This window comes from Pholcus phalangioides, unplaced genomic scaffold (genome assembly GCF_987345545.1).
Source record: "Pholcus phalangioides strain wild (caught in Gottingen) unplaced genomic scaffold, Ppha-v1.0 ptg000001l_1, whole genome shotgun sequence".
Classification (NCBI taxonomy): Eukaryota; Metazoa; Arthropoda; class Arachnida; order Araneae; family Pholcidae; genus Pholcus; species Pholcus phalangioides.
This window is the reverse complement of record NW_028301594.1, coordinates 21,338,457-21,361,077: the sequence shown is the minus strand read 5'-3', so window position 1 is coordinate 21,361,077 and position 22,621 is coordinate 21,338,457. Positions and strand designations below refer to the sequence as shown.

The window sequence follows — 22,621 nt, the reverse complement described above, 5'->3', positions numbered from 1 at the left end:
TTTTTTATCTGTTAAAATTAAGCTAAAAAAAAGAGTCGTCAATTATCATTGTTTTTTTTTAGTTTGCCAAAAATGTACTTTTTGGAATTTTTCATATATTGCAAGACACATCCCTTAGAATTTTATTTTTTTTAAAATCTAATTAAAAGAATTCAAAAGGTATTTTTCTCCCAATGACTGCTTTTTAGAATTTCCTAAAACGGCTTCTGGAGAAACCACTGAATCGTATTATGACTATAATATTACTCACCAGGTACATTTATCTGTGGTGAATCACCGTCATTGGGCACCGTTTCCTTTTGATAAATTTTCCGAGTTTGTTTGCAATCTACACCTGGTACGTAGCATTCCTTTCACTTCTACGGTAGATCAACCCCGAAAAAATAATTGTGAAGAGTAATTTCACTCTTCTCCAAAATTTTAAGAGGTATTTTTGTAAAGAGAGAGTGTAACAGAGAAATAACTATTAAAAAAAATTAATATTGGGGTATTTTCACTCCTAAACAAAATCTGGAGTAAAATTGCATTTTGATGCGTATTGGAGAAAACTGGATCAAACTCTACACTGGTGATCCACTAAGGACTTACAAAGACCTGCGGTTTTCTTTTTAATTCTCGTCATTCTGTAGAACTTGGCTTACTCTTAATGCATGGGACTGCCCGAGCACGGCCCAGGGAGGAACCTTATGAATCATGACCAGGGCTGCAACTGGGGGGGGGGGGGGGAAGTAGGTGGGTCTGGTGCCCCGGGCGCTGAACCAGAAGGAGTGCCGAATTCACCCTTTAACTGCTTCCTCTACATGCAAGGGGTGTCAAAGTATCTAGCTGCGTCCCTGGTCATGACAATTAGATCTATTTGTAATTTTCGAGAGTACGTATGAAAATTAGTACGCAGAAACTTTCAGCTACGAGGCTTCGGAAAAATCACTTTGCCCGAGGACGTACGATGCTGTTAAGACGATCGTGGGATTGCTTTATGGAGGAAACTGCGCGTAATCTCATTCCAAAAACTCAGCATTGACGCAAACTATGGTTCGTGATACTTAGTTTCTCTGCTTTTTGCCATCGTTTTACACAAATCACTCATGTCAACAAATCCAAATTAATGATAGCGAAAATGTACAAAATAGCAATCAAGTACGAGCCGGATATCGGCAATGACAGCGCGACATTAGCCTGGGAACCCCATAATTTCGTCAGCACTAATAAACCAAATATCGTTGACCCCTAAAAAGAGGGGGTTTGTTTTCCCCCTTCCCCATAAATTAAAAGGCCCTGACTGCAGTTAAAGCAACAAAAAATTGGCTGAACCTATCTACGGAAAATTTTCATGGTAAATGGAAATAAATTTTTGGGCACTTGCAATTCTACGCTCTTAATACAGAGACACCTTTCCAGCAAATTCTGCTTTGATCATTTCCCTGACAAAAACCCCGGAGAAGAAAGGGTCCATTCAAGTATTACGTAAGCAGATTTTCAGCCATTTTTTACCCCCCCCCCCCCAGCAAAGTTTCGTCAGCAGCCTAGAATATTTCATATCTTCAAAAAGGGGTGGTTGATGACGTAAGCAATCTTCAAACCCCCGTTCCCCCTTGTCATCAAGTCAGCAAATCCCTCCCCTCTCGATGCTAACGTAATACTTTAATGACCCCAAATAGATGAAAATCTTAGCTTTCAGTTTATTTTTCCCGCATATTTTCCCCCCTCACTTTTATCTTGACTTTCCCTTATTCATATTTCTTACGTAAAATATTGCTGAATATTTTACATTTTCCCTAAACATTTCTCATTTCACTGATTTTTCAAGTCGCTGGCCCACAATGCAGAATGTGCCGAAAACTAAACAATGTAGAACACAATCTTGGTAAAATAATTGTGGAAGAGAACAACTGTGGGCATTTTTACCGCAGAACATTTTTAGTCAGCTGACGGATCGTTACAGAACAACGCAAAGTATTCTGCTTCCGGGTCGCTGGGAGCCCAGTATTACTCTTTCGATATATTATGATTCGTCTTCGTATTACCACAGAATAGAAGAAAATTTAACACATTTCGTATTTATTAAAAAAAATCCAGCTATTTTTGTATGATCATTATTTTATAAATATTTTCACTAGGGCGGTCTCGACGTATAGCCTCGCCTCTTAAGTGAGCCCCTAAGATGCATAGGGTAAGCTCCATAGGCGGATATGGAGAAGCCCCCCCCCCTCCCGGTTCCCAAAAAATATTATTGGCATAGGAGAGAAGATGGAGTTCGTCGATAGTGAGAGTTTGTACGTTGACTTTGACCGATTATGTAAATTAACAGGCCGATACTTCTAGTGTGATGAAAAAAAGAGTATACACACACACACACGTCTATTGTCCGGAGGTGGATGATGCTGTTTAGATTTACTGCATTGTTTTGCTTCTTAAATTCACCTTACAGTTTTGAATCCTGCGAACCAGTGAGTTTATTGGTCCGCAAGATTGGCGACCGTAGAAATAGATTCTTTATAGGTTTTCTCTCGTTAATGCTCTAGTTCCAACTTTATTTCTGTGCAACACGACTTCCCCCCCCCCCCCTTTAAGACAGGGTCTGCTAAGCAGCAGTGCATCAGTTCACGTTTATATATATATTCGCAACGTGTGCTCTTCATTTTCCGTTTCAAATAGAACGCTAGTGCTTTTTTGAATGAAGTAAAAATATTAATAAGAATGTTCGAGACTTAAAAAAAAAACCCCACCCTCTTACTTCTGTGTTTTACAGAATTAAAGCAGAGGGTCAGGTTTTTGAAGATGTTGTAAATACTATTTTTTTTTACACAAAATTCATTTTTAAATTCTTCCAAGTGAATGTTCAGTAAATGTTGTTTCTCACAAGTGGCACAATGGCAAGACATTACTTTATCATGGGCATGTACCCCAAAGCAGAAGATGCTGAAAAAAACTGACGTATGTTGCAAAAAAACTTTGGTTGAAAACACTATTATGTGAATTTTACCGCAGAATATTTCCAGTCAGCTGAGGGCTGAATCATGCAAAGTCTTCTGCTTTGGGGAACACACATGTCACTCACTCTCTCTCTGAAAATTTTGTCAATATGAAACAAATAAAGTTGATTTGATAATTATTTGTCATGTGATAATTCTTTTTTGTAATTTTGTCACCTTGACCACCTGAATTTCAGTTACCTTGATTATGTCACCATAACCCTTTTTCTTTGTCAATTTTGTTTCCCAACTTTCCTCAAGAGCGGAACAACTCACTTATTTCAGGGGGAGGGGAATCAAAAAATTTCATAAAAATTGAATTTTGCAGTAGCTGCTGCTACTAGTTGATTCTCTCAAACGAACTGTTTGTTAAGTAACTTTTAATATCAAAACCACTTCTGTGCCATAAATAAAACATAAAATTTGAGTTAATAACATATTTTTCTATAACAGGACCCTTAAAATCTATCTTGAAATGCTATATAACTGAAAATTCGCCAGACCCCACACCTAAATGATGGGAGAAACTTCAGTAACCAATGATATAAGACGAACAAATACAACTACATCAGACATTTCCACACAATACATACATACACATTGACACTCAATCCATCAGCATGATCACTTGGCTATGAACAACATGACAGGAAAAACATCAACGTAATTCATCTGCATTAATTTAATCACATTAGATCGATTCACACCTTTCAACCACAATTTATTAATTTTGTTTAAAAACTATACGGTCATAAATAGACAACAAATAAGGAGAAAAAAATATATAATAATCGCTGTACCAGCCAATGAGAAGGAAAAAACCAATCGATATTCTGGATTGTTATCAATATACACATGCTTATGTACAAAAAAAAAAGTTTCTTTGAATGGCAGTACAAGGCTTGAAATCGAGCCGTTTTTGAATCATGGAAACCATTTCAGGTTTCATTCAGCTTTAAAAAAAAAAAGGAGCAAAAACACAGCGAGATGACATTTCCTTTGGTCATTCGCACAGGACGTTATGAAAAACTGGCGAAGAATAAACCAAACAGGGGGAAAAAAATACTGTTCCATTTTATCACTTTGTTTGAGTTTCTGTTTTAAAATCGATCACATTTGTCGGTGACAAATCTCAGCAGAAAATTGCTACCTCCGATGGGCTTCGAGTAGCCAGATCCTGGGCAAAGAGTGAACGACACTATTTTTGAAGGCAAACAAAATATCTTGTGGTGCACATTAATGAAGAACCAAAACGGCAGATAAAAAATATTAAACTTTGCTCAAGGGCATTGTGATTTATTCCTTTTTTTTTAAATCCCTGAAAGCATCTTGAAAGAGGTCAGAAGTATATATATAGCCTGCGTATGTATGTACAAAATATCCACAATTCCACCTGCAAAAGAAAGAAAAATCCATTTGTATCTCATCGACAGAATATGCATATTCTCCCATACATCTAGCCCCCAAAGCAGAATGTGCCAAAATCTGCGACGTACGTCGCAGAACAATTAGTGCTACTGCAGAACAATTTGGAAGACTTTTAAGAAAAAAGTATAAAAAAACACTATTACATGTATAGGGACTTTTACCGCAGAACATTTGCAGTCAGCTGAGGGATGGTCGCAGAACAGTGCTAAACATTCTGCTTTGGGATATCTAGTTATAGAGAACAACGCTCTGGTAAGTGAACTGAAACAAATTTATGCTCACTGAATCAACCTATTATGGTATGTATACAGTAGGACCTTGTGTGACTATCCAGAACTCCCTTAATCTTCCGTATGCATAATATGCTGATTACTGAGTTTGCTGCTGTGCTTGATTTGGGTACAAATTCAAAAAACATAACACCTAATTACGTTCATTTACACAACTGCCAAATGATGAACACCACAGTTAGGGGTGTCAACAGGGAAAAAAAACCCACTCTAACAAATTTTAATGCTGTGAAGCCAAGTGACAAATGGTTGTGTTTGTGCCTGTTGGACCGAATGTACCCGATGGAAGGAAATTAGAGAGAACCTAAAGAAAGTTGTTCCTGTCACCTGTCGGTAAATGACAGAAATACATGTGCATGGGTCTCCAGACCCAATGTTAAAATGCTTAAATTTCAAAATGTTGCGTAATCCGGCTCACACAATGAATCTAGCTTATCACCATCCATATTTGGTAAGATTTCGAGTGAATTAACTGTTACACACTCAAGCCTGACTAGATAAAAGAAAATGTAAAGGCTGTATCTATTAGATCAGTGGCGCTCGATAGAAGGTTAACAGATGTACATTTTCTTTGTGATAATTTTTGCACTTAGTAACAGGAAAATTATCCCACGTCTGAAATTCTCCTACCGACACCAATGAAGACACAGAGACAACAAATGCAAAAAGCAACACTGACGCCTTTGTGCAGGAATTCACAAATTGAAAAACACAAATTAAGATGTCAACCAAAAATTTTTTCAAAAGCCAAGCATATTTTTCTTTAAAAAAAAAAATGGCCTTTTTGAGATTGGGTAACCCTTTTACATGTTAGTAAACACAGATATGAATTTTGAGATTTATCAAGGCCCTGCCCCTGCCCTTCAACAATTTTCAACATTGCTTAGTTGGAACAGCAACAACACTGTAACTACCTGCAGGGATTGAAAAATTACAAAAATAACAGGCCCATCATTTAGGGGGGCAGTGCCCCCCCCCCCCCGGCTTTAGAAAATACACTACAAATGGTATATATATGTGTGTGTACTTTTAGTACATTCTCCCTGCCCCCCCCCCCCCCCTGGAAAAAATTGAAATGACGGCCCTGAAAAATAAAGGTGCCAGGACATTTTTTTGAATACAAAACATTTTTTCTCACGAAAAAGGCAGGGCTCTCACTCAAAAATTGGAAAAAGTAGGACGGGGAGGGCACTCCTACAACATCGTAGTATATAGAAAAAAATCCCTAAAATTTTTTTTTTCATAGCATTATTTCAGTATCCTATAAAACTGACTCAAGCAAAAACAAAATGACAGCAATGACTTTGTTACAAAAACAACTTTTGGCCAAAACAGTGCACAAGCAACCATAGATAAATCTTATCCGTCTCTTTTCTCATGATATATGTTACATTTTTTTATTTTTTTTTTGGAGTCTTCCGAAGTGCAGTGCCTGTCAAATCACTTTGACAATACACAACAAATTATAAAAGCGTGCAAGTTTTTTTAAAGAATGATGCTCCTTCAAGACCACTTCAAAAAAAAGCAACGTACAAACTGTGTAAATAACAAGGTCTGATGTAAATAGGTCAAGGTGAACGGGGTGGTTTTACTGCACTGTGCCTCCTTTTTTAAAAAGGGATTTAGGGATTTGTTTACATTTTACTGTTCAATGTGCCATTGTAATTGTTTTAGACAAATGAAGCACTTTTATTTCTAGCTCTTTGCTGAGTATTGTAAATATTGTTCATGACTCTTCATGTCATAAAAATACAGAAGACAACTGAATGCTACAATCCTAGAACAGGCCTACGTATCCAACTGCTTTGTAATGCAAACTGTTGTTTCACCTATACACAAAATGTGCACCATAATTTTGAATGATAAGAATGCTAGTTACTGTCCAACACCATGAAGTAGTAAATACAAAATTATTTCTTCCATCCAAGCTTTTAATGACTACTTGTTGAACCCTTAAACTAAGCAAGTGAAAAATTAATAAACCAAATGGTCAACATACGCCCCCCACCCCAAATAACCTTAAAACCGATATAATTTCTTCTTTAGCAGAATCATTAATTGCAATCCGCAACATTTGGCAATATATTGATAATTCTGTCATCAATTAAAATCAATTCCACAAATTTTGATAAGATTTGGTAAAAAAAATGTAGGAAAAGTAGGACAAGTGGGAGCCCTGAACAAGTCTAAAACGTTTCTTTCAACTTTTCCAGAGCATAGTGACCACTTTTGATATTGACAGGAATTCCAGTAACTCGATACAGTTCTCAGATCCGAATTTTGTAACCACACATAGAAGATTTTAGGTGTCAATCCTTATTTCCACGTCACCATCACGCCCAAAATTGATCAAGCCATGCACTTGTGAAATAGTATTGCTAAAAAGCTCAGTGATGCTGTGGAAAAAAATTGCCTATACTAGAGCATGACAAATTTTCAAAAAATAACTTGAGCATCAGCAAAACTTCTTACGAAGTTTTTTCTGAACATTTTTTTCATTCAAGGAAAAAAATAATAATAAAAGTAATGTTTTTTCTCCGGCCTGTCATTCCTTCCAGTGTTGGCGGGCACACAGATATAATTTCCAAAAACTTTTTACACTGTCCCCAGACTCCAATTTACTAATCAACATTAGAGAGCAGTTTCGAACTTGAATATTATGATATTAGCCACATGGTGGGAAATTGGAGTCGCAGATACTGGAAAATCATTGAATATCTTCATTCTAAAAATCCATTGAATTGGCTGAAAGCATATTGTGATCCTTATGAAACCTTGCCTTTCCGGGTATGGTGACTAATGCGGGGAATACTGTATTGCTAATTACAGACTCTCCTGTCTCCTCTATTAATGGATGTGAATGCAATCCCTGGACCCTGGAACTGTACAAAATTTTCTTGGGAGAAGTAGTCATAAAACCAGGGATCGGAAAATCAGTGGGGGGGGGGGGGGGGAAAGAGAAGAAATTCTGAAAATCAAATTTCATAGGGGAGCCAAGCATACCCCTCAACTAAACTGGTCTGAAATGTATATTTGTTGACTTGTTTGGGACTCCTTTTTAAACCAGCAAACATGCTGGTGTAATTTCTGAATATTTTGTGCTGTTTTTGGACTTTAATTCAGCTATCACGCATACATGCGCTGGAAATATTGATGTGTGCCTATTTATGCTTTGAAGTGGTTTTTATATGAATGCACATTAATATTCACAAAACTATTATGGGGAGCCGTAGATAGACCCTGATTTAGGAGAAGGTGTGGTTGGTACAGACACAGAGAGCGTCTTAATCTTATAATATTAACTAAAATAAAAACTGCATGTCTGACTAGGTTTATGAGACAGAGTTAGTATATATTCTAGGGTTACAAGCATCCTAGGTCCCCCTCCAGAGCTGCTGAAGCTCTCTCAGCAAAAAAGCAATAAAGCACACTAACAAGAAATGACAGTCCGCGAACCCGAAGAAGGAAATCCTATTTCTTTGCACAACAGGATATGACGTTTTAAAATTGCCCCAGGCTCTCTAAGAGCAACCATTACTTCATATCAGCATACAAAGCTAGCCTCTATTCTAGGTATCTTCAACTCGTTGCTCGCGAGCACCACGGTGCTTCCTGAAGCATCCAGAGTGCTTGATGCTTGTGTTAGATTTCATGCTCGCAACCACTTGGTCAACTTTACAATTAAACCCCTTTGTATACAAATTACATTCAAGGACTGAAATCACCCTGATTCCGTGCATTTGTATGCCAAACTTGCCGTCAGGGTGCTCTTCATTTGATGATGGGTACAAGCAGTGCTCGCGAGTAAAAAAGGTTGGAAAGACCTCCGCTCTATTCTTTCAGATGCTTTAAGAAGAGGAGGCAAACAAGTAAAAGTCAGGGTGCCAGGTCTGGACTGTAAGCCCATGTTAAATTCATCATTTCATTTTCACTTACTTTCAATAAAACAACTTGGGGATTTCTAGGACTGGGTGACGGGGCTGTGCCTGTGGGATGCTTTGGCTGTGGCTCGGGTTTGTGGGCTCCTCCTGGGATGAGGGTGATGCTGCTATCAAGGGGACAACCAGAAGACCAGGCTCTATGCCTGCAGCTAGGACTTAGAAAGTCAGGGTGATGGGAAGCGGCGGCTGCTGGTGGTTCACTAGCACACACACTCCAGTACTCCCCAGCACAATCTAACCCACACGGGTAAAGGGGCTTACATTCCAGAAGAGATAGAGACCGGACCGTGTCAGGTCTGAACTGTAGGAAGAGTACCTTTCCATGAAATTTAATGAGGAGGTTGGCTAGGTACACACAATGAAAATATAGACATTGTGTACCATGCATACCCAAAATTGAAATCGCGGACAAAAGAAATTTCTGAAAGAAATCATGAAATTTTATTGATAGAATTTTAGTGTCATTGATGGCTTCAACAAAATGAATTCATTCAACATGCAATGTGATCAGCATTGAAATGCACGGATGTATTCTACATTGCCGAAGATAGATTTGGCTGCTATTCACAGTTTTCCTTTATTTGTTGGCATATATGGGACTGCCAAGTGAAAATGAAGTCACGAATTACAAGAGCTCAAAAAATCGTGGTCAAACCTCTTTTTAAAGAAACAAAACACAGTATTCTTTGTCATAACCACCGTTTTGTCTGAATTCCAAAAAAAATGCCACATGAACAATGGATTTATTGCAAAAATAAGCCAAAGAGATTGAATAGATACAGGTAAAGAAAAACAACTTATGTTGATTTTTGCCCTTTGCGATCAAAATGACAGCTTCCATCTTTCTAGTGTTAAGACATCCGAATAGTGTTTCCCATACGACTAAACCCATCCACAAAAAAAGATCAATGGAAACACAATACTCACCACTCATTCAGGTGCGAGTATCCGCAGCGCCAGTCTTAATCATCTTTAACTTCAGTTTTTATTTCCTCCTCCTTTATTTTAGGTGTTTCTTCTTCATCACTGGAACTGTCTCCGCTGCTTCCATCCGATGAGTCCTCATCTAAGCCTAATTGATCTAATCTAATGACAAGCATCTCATCCGTGGAGTACAAACATTTCTGACACTTCTCGATTCTGCACAGCTTCACCCGTAGTTCCTTCATATGTTTTTCCTTGATGTGGGACATCAAATCTTCTGTGACTACGTTGCAGTCCTTACACCTCTTAACGACGCGCTCGAAGGAATCCGGTTTCTTCACTTCCTTTTGATCTTTCTTCGGCAAATCTTTCTTGGCATCCTGGGGGGATGCTGCTGTTGCTGCGACAGGGGCAGGAGCAGAAACCTTTTCTTTGGGAGCAGCTTTCTTATCGGTAGATTCTTCTGTAGAACGTTTAGATGACGAACTGTGTACATTGTAGACGTGGCTCTCAAACAACCTGTACAGCGTGAAAGTGGCCGTACAAACAGTACATTTATAGGACAGATGAGCTGGTTTCAACGTAACTTTGTGTACCTGAGTCATGTGAGAAACTAACTTGTAAGTAAAGACGGCACCGCAAATAATGCAACGTCCACCGTCTTGGTTTTTGTTTGCCATCTCTTGCATGTTAGTGGTGACGAGGCCGTGTGCGCCAAGAAGATGGCGCTCAAGACCCTGGTCAGTGAAAAACCGCCACTGGCACTTTTGACAGTTTAGAGGAGGGCGACTAACCAGCATCTTCGGGTGAATTTTCACCTTATGAACCCAGTTCATGTGAGATCTAAGTTCATCCAAATCTTTTATGTACGAGTCACAGATTTCACACATCACGAACGAACTACCCGAACTGCTTTTAACGACTTGCGATGGAGGTGTGTTCAGCCGCTGATAAGGAGGCATGATCCGCTGAGGCTTGTTACCCGCTTGAACTCTGCCAGCCTGGGCAAGTCCTCCCTTTCGTGAAGGGTCGTTGCCAGCTACGTTCGTGAACAAAGCCACTGGCTGAGGTGGTCCAGGTTTCTGAGAAACGATTTGGTTACCAGCAGAGCTGATTGGCGTCAGCGTGATATTCTTCAGGTTGGCCGCAGAAGCGATTCTTGAAGCATCTTGCTTGCCCACAGGTGTTATAGAGATTCCAGATGATGCTAATTGTGAAGCTGTGGAGCCAATGCTTTGAACATAAGCAGACTGATTCATGCCTGCTAAGCGAGGCTGTAAATTTGGAGCAACTGGTCTGAGTTGAGGCGATCTGGATTTTGGCCTCGTCAGCATCAATCCTGCTGGTAGCTGTAATGCAGCCCCACCCTGTTTAATTTGTTGGCCCATAAGGTGTTTTACTAAGGTAGGACTGTCTGGATACCCTTCGGCACCGGTCATGTTGAGAACTGAAGCCAGTTTTTTCCGTGCAAAGGCACTAGCCAAACTCTCCATTGGAACGGACTGGCTTGCATTCGAGAAGGAGCCAGCCTTGCTGGTGCCCATTAGCATCTTGCGATGGGCTATGACATCTGATATAGTGACTGGTTTGGTCGTCACTCCCGGGAACTCAAAGTCGAACGGAGGACTGAGATTCTGGGCAGCAACAAAATTCCTCTTGCAACGATTCATGTGCACGCTAACTTTGGCCTTCAAGTGGCTCTGGAATGAACAAAATAAACACTCGTGCAAGGACATCTGGTCTTCGAGGAATGCTCTCTTGTCATGAAGTTCTTTGAAATGAACAATGATTTCTCTTGAATCTCGAGTCACAAACCTGCAGAAATTGCACTTGAATTCCCTTCTAGGGGTCTTATGTGGGACCATATAATGGCGCTCCATGACCATAGCAGATTCAGTTTTGAATTCGCACAATTCACATCGCTTCATGCGGAACTGGAATGGAGCGTTAGTCTCCTTGAGAGATTGATGCTTCTGTCCAAGTAGGATAATTTCCTCTTCAAGCTCTTTGTTGCTGCCGCCAAGCTTTCTTGTTTGTTTCATCTTAGACCTCCTCATGTCTCTGTGATGCCATTCCAGAACTCGACTCGCTCCAAGGTTTATCAGAAACTGACCTACAGAGCTCTGAAAGAAGTTTTTCCGGGCACCAGGCACAGCTTTGGACTTTTCTTCAGGTTTCTTACTGGCCGTTTCTTCTGGTTTATCTTTTGAGGATGGGAATTTATCTTTATTCTTGATAAGAAGAGGAACGAGCAAAGACGGACTTTCGATGATGACCTCATTTTCCTCCAACATCAAAGTGCCCATGTGCGGAAACTTCACGGGATTGTATTTTCCAGGTTGCAGATCTTTGATTTTCTCTTGCAAGGAGATAAGATACGGGAATCCTGCAGACATGAGAGTTTCTTCGTCATGTGACACACTAAAATCTGCGACAGATTTAATGGGCTTACATTCAACGCTGTCATTCGCACCCTCCTTTGCATCAGCGGAGCTGCTGATGACTTGAATTTCATTGTCCGATTCCCCATCTGAAACAACGATGAGGTTCTCTGGATCTTTTTCTTTCTTCACCGATTCAATCTTCTTGCTGCTAGTTACATCACATGATTTATTTTTAACACTGGGTGAAGTCGATGCACACTTATCCGAACTAGATTCCACCTTGTTTTCTTCACCCTTCTCCCCAGCTGGTCCTTTCTTCACCACCACGAGTTCATCACTTTTCTCACTTGCGTCAGCAGAAGGTCGATCAGCATTATTTGCAACAAGATCTTTTTTCGAAACGGAATCACACTTGTTTTTCTTGTTTTCGGAACTATCATTCGAAGGTGAATGCCTACGCTTCCGATTTGGTGCATGATCTTCCCCGTTGGTGCACCCTGGTTCATTGTTCTCTTGTTCATCATTGCTCTTAGAAGTATTGTTGAGTTCATTGTCGTCTTCATCCTTACTTTCGAGTTCATTTTTGTCTTTGTCCTTGCTATTTTTGAGACTTTGTTCAGTAGTCAGTTCCTCTTCTTCATCTTCATCAGAAGCATCTTCAGCAACATCACCGTTCACTTCTGTGCTTACCTTGTCCCTTTTTGCAGGACGCGCAGAGTTGTTCCGTCTCCTACTGCGAGATTTCCGTTTTTTAGAGTTTTTATTCGGAGGACTTACATTTCCATTATTATCCTCCTCTTTGATCTGCCACCTATCCCCTGGTTCGAAATCTATGCAGGGCTTGCCTGGGGTTGCATTCGTATTATCTTCCTCAGCATCGACTTTCATGTTTGTTGATTCCTTGTGCCTGTTCTTGTCAATCTTGACAGCATTCATCACTATACAGGCTAAAAGAGTAATGAAAAAAATAAATAAAATAGATGCATGTAAATCTAACAATTGTAATAGGAATACATTATAAACTCTTTCTATAGCCCTTGACACCGGGTAAGAAGCAATTAGATCACAGGTTCTTAACCTTTCTCAGTTCCCGGACCCTTTGTGCCAGCAGACTCTACGCCAATAAAATGAAGGCCACAGATCCCCTTAACAAAATGCTATCAAGTATATAGCAATGACAATAGAAAAACAGTGAGTTGTTTCCTTATTCCAGCTCATGGACCCCCACCCCCGCCCCAAAAAAAAAAAAGCAAGACAACAAATCTGAAAAAAAAATTTAGGTGTAAGCCAATTTTTTTTTTGGGGGGGGGGGGAAGAATTATTTTTTGAGAAAGAAAAAATAGTCCCCACATAAAAATAAAACGTTAAGGCTTTTCTGGAACTTGGTCTTCCATTTCCAAGTTGATATACATGCTGATATAAAGTCTGAAAACTTTGTGTTGTCCTCAGACTCGTATTCAATAATGACACAGAAAAGTTTAGGTACAAATCCAAATTTTTTTTAGTCATCATGGCACCCGGGATTTGCAATCCCTGCCGATATGCATCACAAATTTTTTTTTTTTTGTGTTCTGCAGCAAACCACTAGGTATTTACCAATTCAACAACCCAATACAGGCCCGTCATTTAGGGGGGAAGGGTGGTTGCCCCCGGCTTTTGAAAATACACTAAAAATGGTATATAACATTATAAATATATACATACATTGAGTATATGTGCTTTGACCCCCCCCCCCTAGAAAAAGTTGAAATGATGGCCCTGACCCAATACACAAAACTTCAAAATTTTATTTTTGCACAAGTAATGCATTCTCATCAAAAATTATCTCTAAAAAAGTCGTTATAACTGAAGCTAAATTTCAGTTACACAACTTTCACATTTACATACAATATAATGCAAGCTTTGACAAAGTGATCAACCATTGTAAAGGAATAAACCATGGTAACCAAAGTAAGCATTCCGAAAGTCATCGTTGCCTGATGGTTTTACACCCATTTTGGGTATTTGCCCTGCTTCGACAAACTTTAAAGTAGCCTATCATTAAAGTCAATTTGGGTCCAGTTTCGTATAAAAGCAAAATTTGGGGAGGATTGGTCAAAAATTGTAGATTTGTATAGAGAACATTCACACAGAGAAAATAAACTTTATAACAGTGACACCTCAGCTAACGAACGTTTGATATGGATACACCTTGTGCAATATAAAACAGCCGCACCATAAGCTGAATTTTGGCGTATAAATCATCAGAATTACTCTCACTCAAATTTGATTAACCCATGTCCACCTCGGAATCTTTTTCCAGATGTACCTTCACTTCTCTTTCTGAAACTGAATCATTTCATGTGAAATAACAGATTCAGCTGATAGAACATGCATTAAACAAAATCAGCCCATGATTTCAGAGTGTTCTTTCTTCAAGTGCAATACCCTTAGCATCAAACTGAACAGTTGGACACATTCTAAGTGTTTATCTTCTTTATCTGCAATGTATTGGATACAGAAATGAGCTGACCAAATCCCAAATCAATGGTGACAACGGCAGACTTGACTGGGTTGTGTCAACACTAGCTTTAATAGTCTACAGATAGTGCTGCTTGTGTAAATAGTGCGAAATAAAACATATCTTCAGTATCTCATCTTCCTATGAAGTTCTTTGTGTCTCACGGTTTCTCCAGTTTCCTATAAAGTTCTCATTTATCCAATTTTGAAGCTGTTCATTGTAATCTCAAGTCACCTTTTTTGTCTTTTTATAGCGTTCTTTCATTTTACTTATCTTTAAATTTTCGGCAAAACCTGGAACACAAACAATTTTCTGTAGAAATCTATGGTACCCCCACGTTTCGGCTTACAAAGATTTCAGCTAACGAATGTGATTCCGGAACAAATCATCTTTGTTAGCAGAGGTATAACTGCATGTAGATTTTGAAGTGGTGCATTAAAATTGCATAAACAAGGTTCTACTGCAAGGCCCCAAAGCAGAATATTCCGAAATCTGCAACATACACCGCAGAACAATCAGTGCTACTGCAAAACAATCTGGAAGAATTTTAGGAAAATGTGTAGAAAACATTATAGGAGATTTTCACCGTAGAACATTTCCAGTCAGCCATGGGCTTGTTGCAGAACAATCCAAAGCATTCTGCTTTGTGGCTGCAAGGATATGTCTACACGTGCCGTTGCCGCTTTTACAATTTATCACAAAGTACTGGTATGAAAATTTGCTAACTTACATCTTAAATAATCTGGAATGTTGAAAATTTGAATTTCCAAATATTAGTTTTAAATTTTACTAATTTTAATGAATAAATCTTTGATTCATGCTTTTAAAGTGCCACTTTCAATAATTTGATCACAAAACATGAGGCATATAGAAGGACTTGATGCTAGATAGAAAAAGGTTAAACTAGTTGAATGGTTGAGTTGCGGTTTTTACCCTAACCCATCTACATGCATACAAAACAATCGTGCCTCGAAATGTGACATTTGAACTTCTTGGTAGTGTCACCCAGACATTTTTTACATAGGATCCTGTTTTGGGAAAATTTTTCTTACTTTTGTGAACAATAAGTAATTTGGTGGGAAGCGAAACAATCTAGTTAGTTCACAAACGAAATAAAATGCAGAATTTCAGTTTCAATAATTTGTATTTTGTCTGTCTTTTTCAGATACAGATTTTTGTAAAGGGTTCACTTCTCAGATTTATAATTTTATGAAGGGTTTGAAAAATGGACCCAAATTTTGACTGGACAGACTCCTCAGCATGCATACATGAAATGAAATTATCAGATGGATTTGTATGGAAGATATTGTCCAGTGATTCCAAAAACAGTTCAGTGAAGGATTAATCCAGGGCTTGATTCATATCCTCTGGACCATCACACAACCCGGCCACCGGTAATAGAGACAATCACCAAATTAATAATAAAAAAGTATTAATAGTAAAAGAGTACACTGGAGTGAGCCATGTTATTGTTGAAACTGAATTCAGTCGCATTCCTAGAGAAGGTTTGAAACTGCATACTGTATATGGGCTTGACAAATCAAAAAAGGGGATCTGTAAATCCCTGCTGTATACAGGCATCATGTGTTAGAAATTCTGCAGAAGAATGTGTACAAGGTGCATGTATGGGTAAATTGAGATCATTATAACCAACCCCCCCCCCCCCATTACAGCGACTATTCCATTACAGCGACTGGCAGGATAAGTCCCAAATGCTTTCATATAATAAATATCCTATCTGTACACCTTTCGATATAACATCTATCCGTTTCAGACAGAACAATTGGGGGGCCATTCTAACGAGCATCAACTCTTGGTTCTGCAAACTAGTTGTTCGAAACAATCATGTAAAGTGGGTTGAATTTAGCAATGGGTAAGACTGCGATTGGGAGAAGGGCATTCTTCAGTAAAATAAAAAAACTTAATGAGTTATTTGTGTGTTTAGTACTCCCAAAGCAGAATGTTTTTGAATTGTTCTGCAATGAGCTTTCATTGAAGATGTTCTGCAGTAAAAATTGCCATTATATTGTTAATATTGTATTTTACGTACAGAAGAGTTATTTTTCATCTTTTCCCAAGATTTTTCCCGACATTCTGCTGCAACATTGATTATTCTGTCGACGTGCATTGGAGTTTTTGGTACATTCTGCTTCAGGGGTAATACTATTTTATAGGCCTAAATGCTGGATATTTCTGAGTCTTCACTCGGCTCACAGGTTCTTTAATAGGTCTGGTCAATATTGGTCTGCTAATCAAGATTTGTCTGAAAGACAAACTCTACATCTTATGGATGATTTTTAAATACGAAGGGATTCTTATTTTCATCATTCATGTTATTTTACATTTCCATGTTTATTAATGAGTTATAAACAATATTTGGGAAAGGGAAACAATATGTTACTACAATCTCATTCTGATGGACAGGATTTGAGAATTTAATATACACTTATCTCATCTACATCCTCAAATCCCCAATGGATTTCACCTTAACTACGTCATCTCTTTAATTTGCAAGCTCATGTTCAGATTTTATATCAATAGAATCAAACTACAGAATTTCATAGATCTGTGATGTTTTGAATCAACTTTTCAAAATGTTGTGACCGTAAAAAAACAAAGTGAGGGATACCTGTATAATAGTGTATAAGTCGACCCCCCCAATATAGATGCAAATTTTTTATTTTAAAAAAGAACTTTTACACCAGGGTTGGCAGATCTTTGACGCATGACAGTTTTTGACGGTTTAAACTGTCATGTCAAGAACCTCAAATATTGCTGCTTTTAAATATAAACAATCCCACTGAAAATACATATTGATTGCATGTAATGTTTAAAGTGACTGTTATGCAAAGATTAAATACTTAGTATAATGATTGTAAAATAATTTTCTACCTCCTACAGAATTATTTTGGACAATATATAAATGGGTTCTTTTCTTGTAAAATATACAATTTGAATGGAGCATAACATAAAAGCTGAAGGAAAAACTATGGAACTATTTGATAATCCTCAATTCAAGATATGATTCTCGAGCTCACGAGATTTCTTCAGCTACTTAGGCCTAAATGTGTGTATACATATAAAGATATAAACTATCTGCTATACTCTTTCATAACAAATAGATGTTTAAAAGTTCTTTACGCCCCCATATGTAATTTTGATCTGTTATTAAATTATCTAGATAATCAGATACTTAAAACAATACCCCTATTGCGCATAACATTAGAATACATCCAGCAGTCAACATAAGTCTAAATTGCAGGACTAAAATGCCTTTTTAAATAGGCAATGCTCGTTTGCATATGATGCTTATAGAACTCTTGTAACTTACTCTTAGTGCAAAAGTAAGATTAAGTTTTATTATACGATACAATATATTTAATAGCATTTATAATGCAATGTTTTTCTAATTGAAGCTATATCTAAGAATGCAAAACCACACATTGGTTTGCTAGCTTTGCTTTGATTGAAATAAGTAATGATATTTTGTGAAACGCCGGATTCATACAGCCTAAGCCAAGAAATTTTTAGGCAAGAATAAATGAGTGGTTTTGGCAAGTTTAATTAATATATTAACAAATGCTGTGAGTGAAAATTTTCAACATGGAATAAAATTTTGGGTAGATTAGAAAACTAAAAATATCAATCTGAGATATTTTATACTTTGTATTTATACGGGAATTCAAAATATAAAAACTTTAATCTGTATAAAAAGTAGCTTTTTTTTGTTATTCAACATATCAGGTTAAAAGAAACTATTTGACAACTCTGACAGTTTTTGACTGTATTGCATATTAATACTTGAGTTACCAACCTAACCCTGATCCTCTATCATACATATTTTGAATAAACAGCTCTATTTTGCTAGTTTGCAAAGGTAATCGGTAGTTCCGATAAAATAAACAATAAAATTACACATTATTTGTTCTAAACTTTTTACATCAAAAAATTCAAAATTTCAAATTGTAACTATATATTTTGTTTTAATAAATCTGTATTTAAAAATAAAATTTAATATACAAAAAAATAATTTCCTCCATGTTATATACACCTATTCTGTTCAAAATATTATTCAAAAGCACTCATTTAGGTTTTCGACAGTTTAAACCAGTTTTTGGCACTTGTGATATAGAAAACTGGTTTTTGACGTCAAAAACACTCATTTTACAAGAGTATAAAGGGTATCCCATTTAGTCCTAATCCTGCCCTCATCTCAACCATTCGTTGTATGTTCTAACCGTTCGTAAAAGTATGGTTATAATGTAAAGAATGCTTAAAATGTGTTCAGGAATCACCCTGTCCCAGTTTCGAGAGTGAAAATACAGTGTCCCAAAAAATTGCACTTTTGTATACTGTCCAACTTCCCATCAGAAAGTTATCGTCTCTTTCAAAACAACAAAAATCCTGTTTCAAAAGCAGAATAATTGCAGAGATATTTGAATTCAAAAAACAGAAAAATTGGGAAAGAACAGCACAAACTAAGATGCTTCTTCCCCAACTTTTCTCCATTATTTGAATTCATATATCTCAGTGCCCCCTTTGTAATGTTGAAGGACAGGTTATTAAGAAAGTGTTAGGTGCCAGTATCAATTAATTTTTAAGTCGTCATGGAGAACGGGCACCTGGGATTTGACCAGCCTTGTATTAACCAAAATAAAAACTGCATGTTATCTATACCACGACTACATTGCAGAGTTAGTAATATTCCAGGGTTAACATATGAAATTTGTGCCCCATCTGGTCCCATGGCCAGGGCACCAGACCTGCATGCTTCCTCCAAGTTGTGGCCTCTACAACGAAGAGTTGATGAGATAAAGGCTAAAACAGGACTTACAGGATACCCTGTATACAAAACGTAACGAGAAGCTTGTGTGCCTAGTCTCTCAAACGTTATGACTTAATTTAATTTATCAAATGAAAAAGTCACTACATCCAACACAACCAGGAAACTGATGAAAGATATAATAATCTAGAAACCATAGTGTATTTGTCAAATATTAATGCAATTTGATCTCAAAATTGTCATTTATGTGCATATGCAACTATAAATCCGCAGTTAGTACAGTGGTTAGAGAGTGAGACATACATTGCAAAGGTTGTGGTTTCTATAATCCCACTAACTCGGCTGAGGTTTTTGTTTTGTGGGTATCTTTTTCCTCAGCCACCTCGGTGGGCATTTTGCGTTTTTGTATAAATTGTATTCAGTGAGATTCCTGTATTACAAACTCCAAGGACTGAGCATCAAGATTAATCTTTCCAGGCATTTGAAAAGGTAGAAAATATATACAGGATTTATTGTTTTTGATGCAATATATTCAGGCTACGATACGAGAAATGTGGTGCAATGACAGTAATGTTATATACAATCTCACTGCAAGCGGGAAAATACTTTAAACAGTAAATGTTGAGGAGAATCAGTACAAGTTGGAACCATGGAAGTAAGCCATTCTAAATGGGAACGTTATAAAAACGATCCACCATATAATACAGGAAGAAGTCTTCAAACTTTATTCAAGATGCAAGCACCCCCTTTTGGCAAGTTTGACAAACTTACACGAAAAATCAAAACAATTGTAATCCTTGAATGCAATTTGAATTGCAAGGTGTTTAACTGAGACATTGAGAAAGCGCTTGCGAGAGCGAAATCAGTCAGGCTTTGAGCTTTCTTGGCGCTCGCAAAAACAGCAGGTTGAAAATGGCTGGTTCAACCGCATAACTGCCACGGGTATATACAAATACACCCTAGGTAATCTGTGCTTTAACTGCCACGAGCGTATTTATACGTCTTTACACTTTATGATCAAAAAAGGATAGCACAGGGGTTGCGGATCGTGTAAGATTCTATCAACAGCTAAGGGGGTTAAGAGTTCCACCGTATACTGCCACATACACACACACCCCCCTCCCAAGGGCCAGGTAATTTTTTGTAGGCTGGCAAATTCAAGCTCACTCTTGAAAATATCAACCAGATCTCACTTTTATGAGGCCTGCCAAGGAGTTAAGCGCATATGTCTTGAGACAGCACTGTATTTGACGAATTTTAAAATAAGGTGTTGATCTAAATAACAAAAAAAAATTACATATAAAATACATCTATGGCCGGGATTACACTATAAAAGTTTGATAAAAGATGGTTTATAAAACTTGAAAAATGCAACCAATAGGGGGGATCGGTCAAGTTCGCTCGAATGTAACAGATGTGTTTATTGGTTAAATTTGTCAAGTTTTATAAAAGAACTTTTATCAAACTTTTATAGTGTAATACCAGCCTAAAACAGAACAAACATCACATTTTATTCACCTCGACCAAATCAACACGCGTAATGAAAATTCAACATGACCTCATTAAGAATATTAAAAATCTATCATTAAAATCACTAATCATCGTAAAAACAAAAAATAAAAATTGATAAATTTAGATCAAATCACATATTTCTTATTTCTAATCATTAGTAGAAATTAGCGCCAAATATAATTAAAATAAAATTCACGATCTCGTGTCAATCTTTGAAAAACTCGGCGGGAAAAGAAAGAGAAAAAAAACAAGCGCTCCATTGAATCAAAAAACAGGAGAAAAAAAAAACCGAATACAAATAAAAAACTAATTTGTTTATACATTGACTGACAATAAAAAAAAATAATCGATCATTTCTACGATTCAAATATAAATTAAAAGAAACTAAAAAATGCCCAAATCTCTTCTAGGCCTAAAACTTGGCGCACAATTCTTTCTCTTTCTCCCCATCTCTCTCTCTTCTTTACCCCCTCTTACCACTAGAGACAGCGGTAACGGAAAAAAAAAGGAGTTCAAAATCACACGGAATCAGTTAATATAATTCGGTTCAAAATCATTCCTTACCTGGTTGTCAAATTATCCTTCAGAACATCCCAGACGCCAACAGATGATGATAATTATCCCGCACTCCACAAAGTAATTGATAATTTAAATTAAAACACAAAAAACGAAAAAAAAATAATAATAACAATTCCTATCCGACAGTCGAACAGCCGGCTCGAACCTCAAACTGCGGGGCCCGCCGATGCCAACATGGCGACGTTCGTCACGTGACCCACGAGCTTATGAATTTTTTGGTTGTTTTATTTTCCCCTGGATTTTTTTTTTTTTTCTTCTCTTAGGGGTCCGCTCCCAGCGAATAGGACGCCTCGGATGCGTGTCACGTGACCGGGCGGCCAATGAGCGGCCCTGAAATCGGGTTCGCCCCAGTTCCGATCCGATAGCACAGGGATACTCTCTAACCACTGTGCGCCGCCGGATAGGTCTCGAAAAGCCCCACTAGGAGGCGCTTTAGTCGGACGGATCGGATGGTTGCTGGGACGAGGGTTTATATCAACGCTACCGATGGTGTACGCGGAGTCCCCAGGAAACAACGTGTTAGTGTTGTATGAACTGGTATCTGGGCTGAGGAGGAAGAAGGGGGGGGGGTTTAGTATCAATGGTTACTTTTCGAATCAATACGCCAAGTAGGATCTGGCGTACTTCGACTTCGTTGGTGAAGTGTGAGGAATGGGGGCCCAGGGCCCTTGTGGGGGCCTGTTCGTTAACCTAATGAAGTTTCCTCTGTAATGTTTCGTTTGAGTGGCAACACCTATGAGAGCAAAAACTTTGTTTGGAAGAGAGGAGGGGTCGGGTGGTGGGGAAGCTGGGAGGGAAGAAAGGTGCCCAAGGGATGAGGCGGGAAGAATGGGTGTGTGTGGTGGTGGTGGTGAAACACTGTGTCTGTCCCGGATGTTCAATAGCATGGAGGAAAATTTCCACAGTGGCGTCAGTGGAATCACAAAATAGCATGTTGAATGGATTTTTTTTCCCAATTCCTCTGGCGTTCGTCACCGCTACGTACAAAAGCCAACATTAGCTTGTCGCTAGTCGGTTCCGAAAGTAACCTGAAGAATATTTTCACGATTTAGTTATTAAGGGTGCCCCCACGAAAAGCATGGCTGAGCCCCACTCAGAGCACGGCTCCTGGAATAATATTTTTTGGTCGGGTCCCCTCCTCACATCGGTTTTATGGGTGAATTTCTACCATAAAAATCCATAAATAAGGATGAAACCCAGGGGCCCCCGGGCTAGAGTCCTATGACCCTCTTCTATGTCTATACCACAAAAAGTGTAATTGGACATTACTAATATATATATCCTGTTTTTCCACCTGTACGATTTTTT

General features: G+C 38.1%; 1 protein-coding gene across 1 annotated transcript; it reads right to left on the bottom strand.

Moving 5' to 3' along the window:
* Positions 1-3,636: 3,636 nt before the first annotated feature.
* LOC149090055 (uncharacterized) lies at positions 3,637-21,701 on the bottom strand. Its single transcript, XM_089232033.1, has 3 exons — positions 21,299-21,701; positions 9,559-12,886; positions 3,637-4,365 (listed from the first exon to the last, which is right to left on the bottom strand). The coding sequence occupies exon 2, from the start codon at positions 12,873-12,875 to the stop codon at positions 9,594-9,596; it is 3,282 nt and encodes a 1,093-aa protein (XP_089088159.1). The 5' UTR covers positions 12,876-12,886; positions 21,299-21,701; the 3' UTR covers positions 3,637-4,365; positions 9,559-9,593.
* Between the last annotated feature and the right edge of the window lie 920 nt (positions 21,702-22,621).

Coding starts and splice junctions, on each gene's coding strand:
- LOC149090055 (XM_089232033.1), bottom strand. CDS start 12,875: ATGAATGCTGTCAAGATTGACAAGAACAGGCACAAGGAATCAACAAAC.